Genomic DNA, 18942 nt, shown 5'->3' with positions numbered 1-18942 from the left:
CCTCCATTGAGGTTACTTATATCACCGTAAAAGGGAAGATTTAATAGCTATTCTGAAAACACAGAATGGCAGTAATGAATTCAGGAATCACTACACAGATCAAGATCAATTCAGGGGATGCGAGACACTTGCTAAAATAATTGCGACCAAACTAAACAAGCAATAGGGGTATTTAAAGTAAACAAACAACAAACAACCAAGTGGGTTTTATGCCTGACAATCAAACCAAAATTAAAGGGGAAAAGCAGACTACATCGTTTACACAAGCATTTCTATAATGGTTAAATTATAATGGCCTGTATTATCTGAATATGACCCTGCTTTCAAAAGCATATTCATATAATAATGCTCCTATTACTGCCCTATTGTGCACTGTAAACATATTCCCAAGATCAAATGTCAGCCCAACCAAGAATTTAGCTGTTGTACAAATTGCCCAAAATGAGGTAGCCTGAGGTGAAAAACTCCTGGACTGTACCAGTCAAATTGCAGGTGTGAGGCCACTTCTTTTTGACATAATGTCCTGCATGTAATAAAGCAACACTTCAGGGAGATAGGTTTAGCATAGCCAGCTACTTGGTGTATTGGATTACTATACCCCTGGAGTACTATATGCATTAAAAATATGACACCTCCTGCCACCTGCAGTGTGAAATGGTTCAGTCCAGGATTTCATTACCTCAGCGTACAATTTCAATCTGTTTAACATGTGGATTAAGTGAGATTAAGCCTGAATTTCTGCCTCTCTATAACATGCAGATAATAGTACAGACCTATTTTATTAGATTTTATATGGATTGCTGAGGTAATATATGTGAAACATTTTGAGTACCACAAAAGAATACTCATTACTATTTCTTTCATCACCACGGTCATCTTTCTGATATGGAAATCAAGAGCCTGATTTGGTTTTCTTTCTGTTCTATTTAGCTTTTAAGTCACCCTCTGAACATTTATCAAATCAGAGGTTGGACTGAGACAAGAGGTAGGGGAACTAGTTGTGTCCGCAGTCTCTCAAGATGGCTACCTACCTGGCTCTCTATTCTAGCTCCTGCTGAGCATGCTTCTATCGTATACATCCCGTGTTCTAACCACATGGACTATGCTTTGTTCTCAAAGCTTGCATGATCCTTGTTTTACTGTAAACCATTTCCTCCTGCTCTTCTTTATCTTCTGGGATCCCAGCCCAGGAGGTACTATGATCTTTGATTCCCATAGGCACATCCCTATTCCTCTATCCCCATCTTCATAGCTGGCCCTGGCTAGGGATGTATAAATATTCCAGTCTCTGTTTCTTTTTCGTTTGTTGTCACAGTGAGCCTTTTTACTCCACTCGTTTATTTTACCTTATCTAAGGCTGCGGTCACACGGAGCATTAGCCACGCTACAGAGACGGAAGATAGGCGGATTTTCCGGGCGCGTTCAAACCGCAACATCTGGGAAGCATAGAGCTCTCGTGGCTAACCCAAGGCTTCCCGCCGAAGATGTGCCGTAAAAAACTAGTACCTCCGAGGTACTAGTTTCCGGAAACCGCGGGGCAAGGGTGGGCGTCTGATCACGTTTCCGGTGGTAGCTCGTGGCATCCGGCGCCCGCCCATGTCCCGTCGCGAAAAGGTTTTTTTCCCCCCAAGTCTCCACAGGATGCGCCCAAGCACCCAACGGCGCATGCGCATGAAGAGGAAAGCAAAAGTTCCGTTGCAGTGCAGAATCGCGCATCCCGTTGAACGCGAAACCAAAAGTTCCACTCCTCTGTCCTTCGGCTTAAAAGAAAATAAATGACCCCGTTTGCCACGGCAGCGGTGCCTAGCCATTGCTGGTGTGATCGCGCCGCGCTGTTTCTTTGCCGCACTGCAGGATCGTCATGTGATCACCACCCTCGTTTACCCGCCGGCGCTGAGGGAAGGACCCGTGCTGTGCCGCCGGCGCATCTGATCGTGTAATCGCGAATCAAACTGCGTCGGGGCAATTAGCCACGCCTCCCCCCTATCCGGCCCGTGTGACCGGGGCCTTATTTTTATTTTTTTGCTGGTGTTCCCAAATAGTTTCCATTATGTAACTTATGCCATTACATCTCTTCTTTTATACAATTTGTGACCATTTATACACAACGGATATGAAAACAATATTGGAAAATGCACTAATTTTGACAATTTGGCATGAAAAAACCGAAAATGGCAGAAAAATAAAGACTCATGGGTTCAGTTTACCCAACTGAAATGGGGATTTCTGAGTGGAACCAAAAGGGAGGAGAAATTCAAATGCATTCTAGCTCTGGCTGTCTAACTGGAGTTGCCAACATATCTCGGCAACTGTTATTACTTTTTCCTATGTTCACAGATCCAAATAACTGTTGGGATGCTTAACAGTGAAAAGGCAGACATGAGTTAAATTCCTGGATGAGAAGATTGCTAAAAGTAGGATTGTCTGAAAGTCAGGTCCAAACGATACCAAACAACATTTTAAACAAACATTTAATGTAAGTGGAAGGGCAGTGTTGTTTAGAAACAATAAAAATATACTGAGTTGGATCCAACCAGCTTTTCAGTTGGTGAAAGAGGGAGGAGAGGGTCTCTTTTGACCACCAAAAAGGCTATGATACGTGCTCATGGGACCTGCACAGAGAAAAACCATGTGGGATTTGGGTTGTAGTAAAGATGGGAATTAGGTGACAGCGAAAAACTGGCTGGATCCAGCCCACTGCATTATCCACTTTCTTGGAGAAAGATAAAAAAGGCCGATAAAATATCTAGAATGTAAGCTTATAAAAATGATATTAAAATCACAATATGCACACACAGAGAGCTTCCACAAAGCAATAGAAACTAAATGAAGAGAAAGGACACAGAGGAGAAATGGAAAGAACTATAGGTTAAATTAATGTGTGCCCCAAGAGGTTGTGTGCATCATGTAGCAATAAATATCCTATGAAGAGAGGAGATGGTAGTGGTGGTGGGGAGTTAAAAAAGTAATTAAGCCTCCTAAAGGAGGCTTAGAGAGAGCAAGATTTAAACCACAGCAAAGCTTGCCCTTAGCTGACAAGAGACCTGGAAAGACCATTTACTTTAGTTTTGTAGTTGGTTTGAAAGAGTCAGCGAAAGGCGTATGACATCATTAAATGCACACAGAGGAGGAACAAGAAAAAGCCATTTCATAGGGCTCAGTGGATGGTTTGGTGGCACATTGGCAGTTCTACTATTCGCAGGGATGGTTCACCCCTCAAGTTATCCAAGCAACCCAAATCAGCTGAGTGCGGCAATGTGGGAGGAGGTAGTAGGCATAGCTTTCACCTGTGGTCACCTCCCATATTCATGTTGCTTCCACCCTACCTGGGATCAAGGTGGGCTACAGAAGTGCTGTTCGTGGCTTGAACCCAACTGCTGCAGTACAGGAGAAACCATACCCCACAAATCTATGGAATCCTATTTACTAGCCAGACTATTAATCAACCTGTTTTATAAGGCATTGGCTGGTTCTGCAGCTGGCATCCGCTCCACATTTTCTCAACACTGCGGAAAAGGTGCCACTCAAAACCACATTCAAATACCCAGGGGACTGTGAAGTCACCCCTGAATGGCCATAAAACAGCCATAAATCCATGCAGAAGGTACAATAAAACCCGATGATCAAAGAAAGTGAAAGCGGCATGCAACCCAGAGGGGAATTTCTGTTCCAACATGGGTTTGCTAAAACAACGGAGGAAAAAGCCAATGCAGAATCGACCATTGTCTTCCTACATTATCAATAATCACTACATCTATCAATCAATGGAAGTTTATTGACAGAGTTAACATATTAATATCCCACCCATCCCCAAAGACTCAAGGTAGCTAACAATATGCCAACAGGGCAACAAAAATATGACAAAATCACAAACGCAAAAGCAGCATCTCCACCAGTGCATACCCAGAGTTGACAAACTTTTTACAGCCCTATTAATGCCCTAAAAACAACGTACCAACTCAACTAAGAGCCCTCAGAAATAGTATGGCTTTGCAAGCCTTCTTAAAGATAGGCAACAATGCAACTCTCCTCCAGCAGAAACTGATCAGGGGAGTATATAAGGAATTAGGTGACTAAACTAGATATTGGTGGCGGCTAGGGTTGCCAACTTCCAGGTGATGACTGGAGATCTTCTGGGATTGCAACTGATCTCCAGGCAACAGAGATGGGTTCATCTGGAGAAAATGGCCACTTTGGAAAGTTGACTCTATGGCATTATACCCCACAAAAGTCCCTCCTCTCCCAAAACGCTGCCCTCCTCAGGGCCTACCCCTGAAATCTCCAGGTATTTCTCAACCTGGAGCTGGCAACCCTAGTGGTGGTTATTATTTAAATCTTAGAGTGTCAAACGTGCATTTTTCCAGAAAAGAAACTTACCAGATTGAGTCTTTTGTGAGTTTATTATCCACCTTTGACTCCTCATCTAAAAAGACATCCAGCTGTAGGTTGGCATCATTGTCATGGGCTGAGGAGTAGTTAGTGATAACTCTTGCAGGAATTCCTATGCATCTCAAAACTGTAAGAACAGAAGGGGAGGGGAGGATGGAGAAGTTTGTTAAAGCAAATATTGGTGACATCTGCATCAATGGGTGAGCAGACAAATGATCTAACCTCTGAGCAGTTTCCTCTTTCTCTTCCATTGGACTTCTATTGGTTAGTCATTACGAGAAGCAGCATTTTCCATTGGTCACCCCGCCTCCAGATTACGGGGCTCACTTCCAAGAAATGTTCAGCTACCCCCCGCCCCCAAATTTCATTTTATCCCAGCCTTCCTCCAAAAAACACAGGGTAACTCACATGGTCCTTCCCTCCTTCAATTTATCTTCACAATAACCCTTCAGGCTAAAAGGGAGTATCTGGCCCAAAATCATCTCAATCCAGATGTTCCTAGTCCATTTGAAGAGAGTTACATCCTTCTAAGCACACTGATTTCAACAGACTTAGAAGGGTGTAATTCCGTTAAGGATTGGAACCCTTAGTCCAGTACTAGTTGACACCACTGACTCCCAGTATTGCTTGTGTCGCCAACTCTGTCTAGAACATTTCTGGAGATATGGGGGGGGGGGTGTCAGTGCCTGGGGAGGACAGACAGGAAGGAGCTCAGCAGGGGTGGGATGTCCTTTCAGGACTACCATACAACCCTACACTGTTGCTCAGAAAAAAACGCCTTCTTTCTTGAGACACATGTGGGGAGATAGGCGTTAACTAGCTCTGCACATCTTTTTATTCTAATGTTACCATCTCTTTTCGTTGTGATATTTATTTTACTGCTTTTAATTGTTGTCTATATATTGGGTGGGGTAAGCCTCTTCTTTTAAATGAAATGAGACGGTGTTCATAGACCGATGAAATTCATAATACAGCCTAAAATCATTATAAAATGCAGGGTTTACAGAGAAAGGCTCTGTTGTCCTGGAGCCTTAAACTGTTTATTAGTTGCCCTGTGCCCTGTGGAAATATTGTAAAGAAGGGCAAGTTATTCAAGATCTGTGATACAATTATGTCCTAACTGTGTGACGCTCCTACTTAAATCCTAACATTAGCTTCCCATCTGTTCCCACACCTAGCACAGATCTTTTGTCTTCAACATCAAATATTATTTCTTTAAACTGGTTTTAACCCTTTTGTTCTAGACTGAGAGAAAACTGCTGCAAATATATATTCACAAGCAGTATTTAACTCCCCATAGACAAGCAGTGATTTATTGTAACAGGAAGGTGGACAAGAAACTGGAAATTCTGAACAATTCTGGTGGCTCTGTAAAAAACAAAACCATTTCCCACGTAAATCCCAGACGCAACTACTTTTTCTGTTGCGGAGAATTCTCGCCTATTTTTCTGCCTTAGGGTATGATGCTGCTAAAGAGTTAGTGTTTGGTGCTTTGTATTGGCTTTATGATTTTGGTATACTTATGAATTGTTTATGGATTACGCTTTGAAGCGGTCATAAAGTTTAATTTTAAAAATAAAACATTTCAATCTCCTCCCTCAGTCCAAAGGTTATACTGAAAGCAGAAAAAACGACTTGGCTCAAAGACAACACAAACACTGACGTATAATAAACAAATAACATGACATTTTTTTAGGAAAGGGGCGCACAAAGTCCTGAACAAACAAGTGACTTTGCCCAGTCTTGGCTTTCTGGGCTCATTTATCAGCCATCCAAAGACCTCTGGCTTCCTCCAGTGACTTCAGCATCTCTCCCTTGCTGCTCCTCAGAGCTAGTACTACCACCCAGAACATGGCGTACTACCACCTCTCCCACTTCCTTCAAATCCATCCTCAATAACACCTGTTTTTCCTGGGGTGTCTTTGGCACAACTGCTTCATCCTCACTCCCTTCTCATATTATACCTAAACTCATGTAACTCTGGGGGGGCCCTGGACAGAAACTGCTCAGGGCCCCCATCCCTTCCTCTGCCTCCCACCAGGCCCCCCACTCACAGTTCTCATCCCACCCATCAGCACCCCCCACACCTAGGGCTGACAAGCCCCCAATGGAGACAAGGGACATCCCGCTCCCACATTCTGTTGCCTGCCATCACTTCCAGTGGAGGACAAATAAAGAAAGGGGGGGAAAGGCCTCATCCACTTAGAATTTCTTAGCATAGAATTCCTGGCAATTCCTAGAGCTATCCGGAAGCAATAAAGGGTAGCTCTAGCATCGGAAACTGCATAATAAAAACTTCATGTAAGTAGACAAGGCCTTATTTTTCTTTTTAATTTTTCTCCCAGGAGGACACTACCCGAGGGCTGCCAAATCCCCCCGGGGGGCAGATTTCCCCCCGCTTTGGAGGCCCGATTTCCGCTGCCGGATGTGACGTGCTGATGCCGGGCACGCTGGGGGCGGGGCACAGCCATTTGAGGGGGAAACTCTATGTTCTGGCGCGCTCGGGATCGCCATCCGGGAGCCCGCCGCCGCCAGGTAAGAAAGACTTGGCAACCCTACACTACCCACCCACAACCCTCTACAGATAAAAATATGTCCCGTGGATTTTAGAAAATACAGGAGTACAGGACAGGTTGATTATAGGGTTTGAACCTCCAAACAGATGGCCAGAGTGCAGTCTGTGTATCAATATATGTACAACCAGTGCTGCCAAATGCCAGGTGGCACCTGGAAATCTCCAGCTGTTACAAGTGATCTCCAGATGATCATGATCAGTTCACCTGGAGCAAATGGCTGCTATGCAGTATGAACTCTATGGAATGCAAAACATGTGCGCTGCCACTGACTCAAGGGCCCTAGAGTTAGGTGCCAAAGTTTCCATTCCATTTCCATTAAATATTCTTTTTAAATAGATGTTTTTTCTTGTGGCCTGGTAGGCATCTTTATATTGAGAGATAAATGTGCAGACACGTTGTATCTGTTCTTATATCTTCCAGGTAGCAGTCCCATTCTCCTATTCTATCCACTGCTAAGCCCTTTTAAGTGGTTACCTCGTGTGTGGAGTGAATGCACTACGCGTGATCCTCTCGGGATGTGCAATCTCTGTTCTGTATAAATAGGGCCACTTGCATATTTTTCCAGTTTGGTCCTCAAAACTGGAAACCCAGTTTCATTACCAGTATGATTCCTGGACACCAAAGCCTGAAAATATGAGCTTTATTTATTCACACAAAAATGGCAGTGGAAGATATCACTAAAATTGTGAGTAGCACACTCTCCCCCAGTACATGATGTAAAATAAATTGTGTGCCATCAAGTTGCAACCAACTCATGGTGATGCCAGCTCCTAGGGGATTTCAGGGTAAGAGATGAGCCAAGGTAGTTTGCCATTGTCTTCCTCGGCAGAGCAAACCTTTGTCTTCTTTTGTGGTCTCCCATCCAAGTACCAACCCTGCTTAGCTTCCAAGTCCTGATCAGCTGGGGTTAGTCTGCTGTAGTCAGGCTGCTAGTACATAAGGTTGGAGTACCAAAAATGTAAGCGGGAATGGAGAGCAGAGATTGATATGGTGGCCAGAGTGGCGTAGTGGTTAAGAGCAGCAGACTCTAATCTGGGGAACCAGGTTTCATTCCCCACTTCTCCATGTGAAGCCTGCCGAGTGACCTTGGGCAAGTCATAGTCCTCTCAGGACTGTCTCAGCCACACCTGTCTCACAAGGTGCCTGTTGTGGGGAAGAAGAAGAGTTGGATTTATGCCCTGCCCTTCACTTGGAGTCTCAGAGCAGTTTACAATCCCTTCCTTTTCTTTCCTCTCCTCACAACACACACCCTGTGAGGTAGGTGGGGCTGAGAGAGCTGTGACTGATCCAAGGTCACCCAGCTGGCTGCATGTGGAATGAATCAGACCTGGTTCTCCAGATTAGAAGGGAAGGGAATGTGATTGTAAGCCGCTTTGAGACTCCTTAAAGTAGAGAAAAGCAGGGTATAGAAACCTACTCTTCTTCTTCATATGGCAGCAGCTATTGCTGAGTTCTCCCTTTTACAGTATTAAAGCCACTGGCCTCGTAGCCAGTTGTGCAGTGGTGGAGTGTCAGAAATTGCACTGAGAATCCATGAAGAGTCCAGTTAGGTCAGAGGTCCCCAACATGGTGCTCCTGGGTGCCATGGTACCCACCAATACCAGGTGTTTTATAGGAAATGGGCAGGACCAAGGTGGGGCTTCTGCCCAGCAAGGCTTCTGATTGGCTACTGGAGATTTGATTGGCTGTGCAGATTTGTTAAAATGTTGCTTTGGCAGCAGCTGCCTCCACAGCACAAGGGTCTTCACTGTGTGACTGAAGGGAAGCTGCAGCAGCCATTTCGTGGCGGGATTCACCTCCTGTGGTGGTTATTTTTTGGCAGCCATTTTGTTGCTGTGTCCCCTCACTGGGTCAGAATTCCAAAGATGGCCACAGGCTCAAAAAGGTTGGGGACCCCTGGGCTAGGCCTTCGGCTGACGCTCCTGCAGTAGTTCATATTTTGTAGCCTAATGTGCCTACAGTGCTTCACGCAGAAGAGTAGCTTCACACATTCATTTTAATTGTATGATGACAAATTGCTTGGATGCATCCAATACCATATGCACCTATTGATTAAGCTTAATTCGAATGCCTTCCCAGGCTCCGAGCACGTGAGCCATCAAGGTTCATTGGAAATAATGCAGCTGACAATTTCAAGATTAATGGCTTTGCTCCTTCTTTTTCAAAACGTTTTAGCATTTTTAACAGATGACTGTCCCAAAATATTCAATATGATAACCTTGGAAAGTTGTATAGTGATAGCCAAAGAGTGCTGAAAGTTCTAAGTAGCCCCAAAGTGCTAGAAGTTAATGGTTTTATTCATAATGGCTTAATTGACTGACGTTTAACTAATTTATTGTGTGTCTTAACTTGATGTACACTGCTCGAATAAATAAATAAATAGCTGAAAACTAATCTGGAGTTAATCGCTGTAGGAAATGCAGGGTGCTGGAACTCTCAAGAGGGAAATGAAGTTTTCAATCTCTATACTGAAAACTCATGAACTTTTAAACATTTTAAAAATAATTTTGTTAAAGAGGTTCTGGACCTCTGTTCTGGTGCATTCCCCCCGAAAAAAGCCCTGGGGATATGTAATATTAAATGATGCACATGCAGTTTAAAAGATGAATACAATGTGGGATATAGCCGTTATTGAGAAGCTGCGGATTTTTCCTCCCCTGGAGTTCATCTGAAATTAAATTATTGGCTATATAAGAATCTGGGTGTGATTTTCAATGTAAGCTTTGGAAAAGTGCCTAGCAGACTTCTTCAGTGATTTTCATGGGCCTTACATGTGATCATATGTAGCTTCTGATAGTCATAAATAACACAGAACAACAACATGTGCATCCTGCACAGATCCCTCCATCTAATGCCAAGAGCTAATGGGTTGCAACTGGGAACTCTATGGATCAGTCTTGGCTACTCCCTGTGCCGCTGAGCTTGCTAGTCAAAGGACTAGAACAGGACAGTCTGTTCTGAGTCATTCGTACCACAGGCCGGAATCTTTCTTGCCAGGATGAAACCAGAAGGCCAATTTGGTACGGCTATCTTCTCTCAGCCTGTTGTTGTGGGAGTCTGCTAGGTCTTCCCCTTGCACCATCAGACCACCTGGCTTTCAGCAAGTGGAGTCTCTCCTGCTTAGTTCTCCACAGACTATCGAAAGTCCTCACTGAAAGTCCTCATCCACCTGACATCTCTTCATTTTATTGTTTATTTACTGCATTTCTATCTTCTCCTCCCTCTCTCTGGATAGCATACATCGTCCTCCCTTCCTCCATTTTATATTCACAACAACCCTGTGAGGTGGGCAATATTTCCTGCTCTTCCTGTTCAGTGTTAAAATGTGGATGAATATATGACACTGTCCTAAAGCAAGCTGGACCTTTGGTCCACCTAGCTCAGTATTATCTACTCTGATCAGCCCTGGTGCTCACAACACCGACTACCTGAACTTTTTGACTGGAAAACCTAACAAACAAAACCTGAAGCAGCAGAAACATACAAGCGAGGAAAACAAGAATGCAGAAAACCCCTAAGTCTAAGACACATGTTACCTTTCTGTTTAAAAGAAATAATCAGAGCGGTGTACTGCACAAATCATTCACACAGACATAATATATTAAAAAACATGCCTATGATATTAAACTTTAGAAAAGAGCCTCCAATAATCAACAGGATCTCTGAAGGACATGGCTAGATCTTTGCCTTAACTTTCCCTTGCAGCATTTGTGTTGTCAATCCACTCTATCAAATTCTGCATTCAGATGTTAATAGGTTTCCACCCTACTGTAATGTAGCGTGTGTGTATGTACGTGCGCACGCAGACACACACGTGTGCAGAACCTGAGGCCTTGGGAGCAAGGGACACACAAAGTTTGCCTACTTATGACTCGCCAAAGAAAATTATAAGAATACCAGCAATTGAGATGGCTCTTTTTTATGTGTGACTGTAAGGAGAAGACAGATTAGCCAAGAATTAGACATGTTTTCAATGGCTGGCAATACCTACTAATATTGGCATGTGTATGGAGTAAAAGACGGGCTTGCACTGGAGTTCTGCCAGCTGTGGCATAAACAGGGTGCTCATTTTAGCGTATGTGTGTTCACAACCACAGGAAGAAATATATGCCTCACCAGAGAGGTACATTCCAACATCTTCATTTTCAAAACAAGCAAATGTATTGGATATTTATCTCTGGCCAACTCATTTTGGAAAATCAAATGCATAAACATTTCCGGCTTCTGCCATCTACAATCATAATATTTACTTTCAACGGAGAGTCAGTGGATGAGAATAAAGGAAATTACTCCTTGCAAAGGGAGTATCATCCTGACTGAATCAGGAATTAGGGATATGCACTCAGAAATGTACTATTGTAAAATCTGATGCAAATGGTGCCCATTTGTAAATGTTGTACATTAAACGTTGCTGATATTTTGGAGTGGTTGGAAACCTTCTGATCTGACAGCTATTCTGGTGCCTCGTTGGTTCAGTTTCCAAGGCAGAAGGGAGCGGGAGAGGCTGGGCCAGTGAGGGATGAGCCAGTCAGAGGGAAGCTGCTGGGACCCCTAACTGAGAACTACAATTCCCAGGTGCAACTACTCTTAAAGATACACAGCAGTTTTACCAAACTACTACTGCCTACAGTTAACACTCACTGGGGGCAGCACACTCCCCACCCGGAATCCTACGGGTTCCACTTCCCACATGTCCAACTACAAAAGTTAGCACATCTTCCCACCATTCAAGATCATCCTGGTTGGTATTTCTAGGCATAGCATTTCTCACAGTCATGACATCATCTCCTGTTTTGACAGGGTTTTTCTGATGCCATAGATCTGGTTGCTTGTATGACTTATTTCATTTTCTGGCGCTGCACTCATTCCAAAGGCAAGCGCAGTCTTCACAAATGGTGTGATGCGGGACAGTGCTGGCAATCAGGCCCGTAGCCAGGATTTTTTCAATTCGGGGGGCCTTTAAATAAGTCAGGGGGCACCCCCCCCCCAAGGAGTGCTGCAAATAAAATAAAAAATTGGAAGTCAGGGGGCCTGGGCTGGATGGGAAGTCAGGGGGCCTTAGCAGTAAGTCGGGAGGCCAGGCCCCGAGATGCCCCACTGTAGCTACGGGCCTGCCAGCAATAGAGGCAGAATCTGAACCTCAGGCTAAATTTACTAATTTTTATCATTTTCTTTCCACTGCTCAGACACTCAAGAGAGCTGATAATAAGAAACAGCAACTAAGCCCAGAAAGTCCCTTAAAATGTTCTAAGAATTCAACTCTGTAAATATTAGAAAGCTTTTTTACCTCAGCAATCTCAAAACCTTGACTATTCCACTTATACATATGTTCCCTGCCTGTTTAATAAAATCTTTATTCTGTTTTTGAAAGTCAACTTGCCTCAAGTGCCGTTACACAAGGGTTTAAGAAAACTGGACAGCTCCCGTATTTTCAGTAGAGTTCCTGAGCTGAGAAAAAGCCTGTACTGAAGATTTGGTGGGAAAGAAATCTGCCAGACAGTTGGGGAGATACAGGGGTTTGTCATCATAGGAAACAACAAAAATATTATAACCGGGTAAAAATGCATAGTAGCAGTGGACTAAAAACAATCCATTTCAAAGCAGAACATATAAGGTATGATAAGGTGTATGATAAGGTATTATCATGTTGTGAGCTCATCTGCTTTTGCTCTGCTTCCTTGGCTGTCACTTGCAGGGTGAGAAATCTTGCAATCTGTTGACATCATATATTTTGCTTTATTACTTTATTGCCAGTTTGGTGTAGTGGTTAAGTGTGCGGACTCTAATCTGGGAGAACCGGGTTTGAGTCCCCACTCCTCCACTTGCACCTGCTGATGTGACCTTGGGTCAGTCACAAGCTCTGGCACAGCTGTCCTTGAAAAAGAGCAGTTTGTGTCAGAGTTCTCTCAGCCCCACCCACCTCACAGGGTGTCTGTTGTGGGGAGGGGAAGGGAAAGGAGTTTGTAAGCCGCTCTGAGACTCCAAGTGAAGGGCGGGGTATAAATCCAATGTCCTCCTCTTCTTCTTCTTCTCTACTGTGTGAGAGGAAAGGAGAAGTGCCAGGGTTTTTCCTTTTCTCTCTACTGCTCAGTTTCGGAATTAGAATGCGTAAGTCTGCAATTTCAATGACATAGGGATGCCAGCCTACAGATGATGCCTGGGGATCCCCTGGAATGACAGCTCATCTTCAGACTATTGAGATCAGTTCTCCTGGGGAAAATGAATGCTCTGGAGGATGGGCTCTATGGCATTGTGCCCCACGGAGGTCCCTGCCCTCCCCGGGCTCCACCCCTGCTTATCTCCAGGAGTTTCCCAACCTGGATCTGGCAACCCTACCCGCCTCCACCCCCGCCAGAGGCCAGGGGGGACCTGGCAACCTTACAATGACAAAATGTGTTTGCAGGCTTTAAGTCCTACAAACACCATATTTTAAACACCACTGAAATTATTGGTATTAGACTGACACACATTAACAATCTGAACTATCAGAAGGGTCTGAAAGAAACTATCTTTGGTTCACTTGAGAATGAAAGGGTAAGAACGTACATGCCACAAAATGACACTTTTGTCGCACCCTTTTCTCATACGTACAAGTGTTGAAGACTCCAGCAAAGACCCAGCACTGGCCATACCGCACTGGCTCTTTAGAACTGTAGTAGTCCAGCAGAATGTCTACACTTCCAGTCCAGGCTGATGGTGCAACTCCATAGTCATAAACGTTGCTCCAAGAACCTACAAGCACACCCTGGTCATCTTGAGAATTGATCTGCAAGGGGGATGGGAAATAAGCAAATTCATTGCTGACATATACATTCCTATGTACTGAACAATATTTCCAAGTTTAAAAACATGAGTTAGAAATCCTCTAAATCAATCTATCTAGCACATTTCCCCTGCCCTTCGTTCCAGGAGCTCGGAGTGGCATACATGTTCTCCCTTCCCCATTTTATCCTGACAAACCCGAGGGGATAGATGAAGCTCAAGGGGACCCAGCAAGCTTCACACAAGGTGGGAATTTGAACCTGCACTCCTGTCTGAGAGACACAACACTCTAAGAATTAGAGTGCACACCGGTGCAGGAGAAATATCAGAATTATTAGTTCAGGAAAGCAAAGAAAAAGAAGAAGAAGAGATTGGATTTATACCCCACCCTTCACTCGGAGTCTCAGAGTGGTTTACAAATTCCTTTCCCTTCCCCTCCCCACAACAGACACCCTGTGAGGTAGGTGGGGCTGAGAGAGCTCTTTCCAGAATTGCCCTTTCAAGGACAGCTCTTGTCAGAACTATGGCTTGCCCAAGGTCATCCAGCAGCTGCAAGTGGAGGAGTGGGGCATCAAACCCGGTTCTCCCAGATTAGAGTCCGTGCACTTAACCACTACACCAAAATGGAGCGGTGAAGGCCATTATTTAGAACAGGGCATAATTCTGCTACACATAGTTGCCAGATTGAAAGGAATGGTGCTGTTCTTTGCATGTTGAAGAAAGCAGACAACCTATGAATCAGATCATTAGTCTATCAAGGCCAGTGGCTCTCCAGGGCCTCACAGATTATTCTAATTAACCCTAAAACTAGGGTTACCAACTTCCAGATGGGCCCTGGAGTTCTTCTTGAATTACAAGTAATCTCCAGATTACAGAAATCAGTTCTCCTGGAGGAAATGACAGCTTGGGTTCCGTGGCATTACATCCCTGCTGAATGCTCTGCCTCCCCCCAATTGTCTCACGATGAAAAATCTAGGGGGAAAAGATAAACTGCACACGAAGAAAGGGAATGAAACAAGGAAATCTATCATCTGGAATAAAACAGAAACATTAGCTAGCAATAGGATTGCCAGCTCTGTGTTGGGAAATACCTGGGGAATTTGGGGGTGGAGCATTGGGAGGGTGGGGCTTGGGGAGGGACCTCAGCAGAGTATAACGCCATAGACTCCACCCTCCAGGGGAACTGATCTTGGTTGTCTGGAGATCAACTGTAATAGTGGGAGATCTCCAGGTGCCACCAGGAGGTTGGCAACCCTAGTTAGCAAAGGAAATTCCTGCTTCTTCTCCCTAGAAGTAAAAAAGGGGAAGACTGCCATTCTGTAGAGAAAAGGGATCGTTTTGCTAAAGACCGATGCAAGAACTGAACACGGAGAGCCAAGCCTAAAGCATTAGGTAAGTCAACTGAGCAGTGGCAAGAATTATGTTTCGGAAGGAAGAGAACACAACAAAAAAAAGGAACAGGCCTCCTTTAAATAACAAATGGAAGCAGTATAAAAGAAAAACTACATCTAAAAGTTTGTGTTATAAGAAGAATAATGGTCTAAACGCCAAAATGTGGAGGACAATACATCAATGTAATTTGCAAGTCGCGCATGATATATCAATCAGTGTGAAAACACAAAATATGAATATTACACATATCCAACAACATCAGGATATAGATATTGATTGCAAAAGCCGGCCCAAAATCCATTTCAATCAAATCTTTTTAAGAACTCTAGAAGAGTTATGAAACCAATAACCGTAACTCAGATGAAGAATTACTTTTCTGATTTTTCTATTTTTTTACAGAATTTTATTTATTTGTGTCATTCTCTATGCCTACATTAACTTTTTTTTATTTTGCTTGTTAGGCTATACTTTAGACAGTTTACACAGCATCATGACATCTAGGATGTTTCTTCTTTAGACGTTTTATATCAGATCCATGTTTGTTGTTTGGGGCATTAATTGATATTCATTGATAATACTGTATGCAGATTGTGGATTCCATTGATATATCAAGCTCGGTGTTTTGATGTTTAGGGTGCAGTCCTCTTACATCCACCAAATCAGTGGATTTAGAAGGGTGTAACTCTGGCTGAATTCAGACGGGCAGTTTGAAGGGGGAGGGAGTCGTGGCAAAAAAGAGCCAGAACAAACTGTTCCAGGTTTTCCCGTTCACACTGCAGCGACTGATGCAGGAGCATACCGGGAGGAGGCGCGAGGGAGCGTTCACACTGTTGGCCTGGAGGCACGGCTGTAAGGCGCAGCTTTCTTTTTTGTAATCTGGAGATATGCACTTATGCGCATAAGAAAAATGCGGCTTTTGGCTTTCATACTTTGTTGGTGTGGGATGGACGTGGGATAATCGCGCTTTCCAGGGTTTGCTACCACTTTCACCAGGTATCTTTTAAACTCGGGAGCGAAGCATTACAAGACGGGTTGACGGGTTGAGTATGGGTGGGGAATGCCTGACTGATGTGCCTGTGTGAATGGCCCCTTTAATCCGCTTGTGGAACGTTTCTGAAACACACGTATATCGGGGCAAACTGCCAGTCTGAACTCGGCCTCTGTTTAGGATTGTGCTGATTTTGTGAAATATTCTGATCTGATGGGAGTGAAATACAATTGCTGAGAACCACTTTTGCAAACGTGACATGTCTCTCACTTTTGGGAGGTCATGAGGTTTACTGCCATGACCCAAGTTCAGTTCTGCCAGGTTCAGAACCACAGTGCAATTCTCCCCAAATGATTAGTATTTACCAGAAAAGGAACGGATCCTAGAAAGAAACACTGACCTATTTTACAAGAGAAATGGTCGTCAAACTTCTGTTATTTGTTCCAATTTTACCCTTTCAGTAGAATTCTTCTTAAGTAAGTAGCATGTGAAGAAAAATAGGGCTGCTGGGGTTTGCCCGTCATGACAGCAAGAAAAGATTTTGCTTGTTGAGAAGTTTGCTTGAGGAAAAGGTTGCACAAAGTGAGACTTTTGCTGACTAATGACCGAACAGATAGCTATTAGTGAGCAATATTTTTCCTCCCAGCAATCTGAACCAAATCAGTGGAGGCTCTGTGGAAAAGCTCCTTTGCTCTGTACCTTTTAATTATGTTAATGCAGAGCTGCTAAGTTCTTGCCAGATAAATCACAACTCTCATTGAAAAGCTTTTGGCTGGATTAACTACTGGTTCCTAATTAGAAAAATCGACTTCCTGTGAACCCCTAGGATGGAATGAGATAAGGATTCAGCGGCAGGCCCAAAGGGGTTTCAGAATTAGATCTTCAGCTGCTGTGGAAGGTAAGCTGGAACGAAAGAGGTCTTTCATAAGGCAAGATGTAACATTGATATGTACAAACTTTGCCACCAAAACCGATCACAAACCAGATAACTGGCAGGCAGCTTTGAGAAATTAGAAGAAGGATGTGGAAATATCCTGCAAAAGCTGTAGCACTTCTGGATTTAATACCATCTTATCAAAAAAGTTCCCAAAGTGCATCATGTAGGGTTGTCAGCCCTCAGGTCTGGGCGGGGGTTCCCTGCTTTTGGGGGCTCCAATCCGTCCCTGGCCAGCAGGGGAAGCCCCGCCCCAAGCCCCACCCCCAAGAGCGACCAGCTACGCAGCTGCCCCTTTCCCTCCCCTCCTGCCAGATTTAAAGGGCTTCAGCTGATTGGGGGGACCATGTGGCTCACCAATCAGCAGGAGGGCACTTTAAATCTAGCAGGAGGAAGGGAGAGGGGTGGTCACAGGCTGGGGTGGGGGCTGCAGTGCATGGGGCTAGGGTTTCCTAGGGTTGCCAACTCCAGTTTGCAAAATAACGGGAAAATTTGAGGGAGGAAACTGGGCAGGGCAGCGTTTGCAGAGGAAAGGGACTTCGGTAAGGTCAGCAAGGTCTAATACCCTCCAAAGCAGCCATTTTTTCCAGGGGAATTGATTTCTGTAGTCTGGAGAGCCACTGTAATTCTCTGAGATCCCTAGGCCCCACTTGGAGGTTAGCGAGCCTCAAAAAACAAGGATTGAGACGACTCGGGGGAAATCGGGAGGAGCTGTGGGTCAAAATGCAACTGTGCTGCAAATAGTATGAGACTGACCAATGCAAGTGGGAGAAACAGAAGAGCGACAGCGGCACAGCTATTTGTGGGGAATCAGTCCTTGTCTCCATATTCAAGTTTACATTTTCTGTGGAAAAAACTAATCTTCTAGCCTGAACCAGACTTATCAGGCAGGGTTAGGAGGCTTGCCTCAGAATGTAGATTGCAACATAGATTGGAGGGTATTCTTAAAAGGCACCAGTATTTAATGTTCCCACAAAGCAATAGTAAACAGAATTATATCCTTCTAAGCCCATAGACATCAATACATTTAGAAGGATGTATCTCTGCTCAGTATTGTATTGTCAAAGGTCTTCATGATCAAAATTTGGCCTATAATATTTTGGCCTTATAGATTTTCTGTCTCACAAATGCAGTTGCTAGGCTCCTAGTGGGGGTGGGTCATCCACCACCCCCAGTTCCTGTTTCCTAGAGCAGAGGCAGGAGAAACTGTTTTTAATTTTTTTTCCTAAAATGGCCATCAGCCCAATGGTGTGATGTCACTTCCAGGAAAACCCAGAAGTGACGTCGTGCCTCTCTAGAAATTGCTGGAAACTCTATTTCAAAATTATAGAGGGTTTTTTGGCATTTTCAGATGGATTTATTATAGTATTGGACCCAAGCTGCTGCTTAATTTAACTATCTCTCTATATAATAATTCTGTTTTGGTCATGGACTCTCCTGAACATTCCACACACTCCCAAATCAGTTGGCTCCCTGATCTGTCACTCAGAAGCTGTCCCTATCCACTGGCTGCATTGCCTGAGTCTCGCCTCCAATATTCTAAACAGTTTGCTGTTCCTCTCCCCCCAATAGCCAGTTGGAACACAGAGGTCATTTGCATATGCGGCCTGATTGGCCTTTGCCTCTAACATTCTAAACAGTTTGTTGTTGCTGTTGGGAGTCATTGAATGTGTCCTGAGGTAAAATACATATCCCAATCTTCCCTTAAATGGTCACTGGAGTTGCCAAAATACATATCCCAATCTTCCCTTAAACAATCACTGGAGTTGCCAATCTGCCTGTGGGGCCTGGAGATCTCCCAGAAATCACTGTGTTTCCCCAGCCTCAGCACATCATTTCCCCTACAGAAAATTTCCCAGCTACTACAATGGCTACTTTGGGCAGTGAACTCTATGACATTA

At 44.2% G+C, this 18942-nt stretch overlaps 1 protein-coding gene across 1 annotated transcript in view; it reads right to left on the bottom strand.

Annotated features, from left to right (window-relative positions):
- Positions 1 to 18942, bottom strand: part of LOC107114882 (coagulation factor XIII A chain-like) — a gene marked incomplete at its 5' end in the record, with an annotated part of 73623 nt that overhangs the window by 43107 nt on the left and 11574 nt on the right. Inside the window, 2 exons of the mRNA XM_015416488.1 lie at positions 4378 to 4516; positions 13557 to 13731. Coding sequence (XP_015271974.1) covers positions 4378 to 4516; positions 13557 to 13731 — 314 coding nt within the window. The remainder of the gene's footprint in view (positions 1 to 4377; positions 4517 to 13556; positions 13732 to 18942) is intronic.

Source organism: Gekko japonicus, unplaced genomic scaffold (assembly GCF_001447785.1).
Source record: "Gekko japonicus isolate JY-2015 unplaced genomic scaffold, Gekko_japonicus_V1.1 scaffold2445, whole genome shotgun sequence".
NCBI classification, from domain to species: Eukaryota; Metazoa; Chordata; class Lepidosauria; order Squamata; family Gekkonidae; genus Gekko; species Gekko japonicus.
This window is presented reverse-complemented; position numbering and strand designations above follow the sequence as displayed.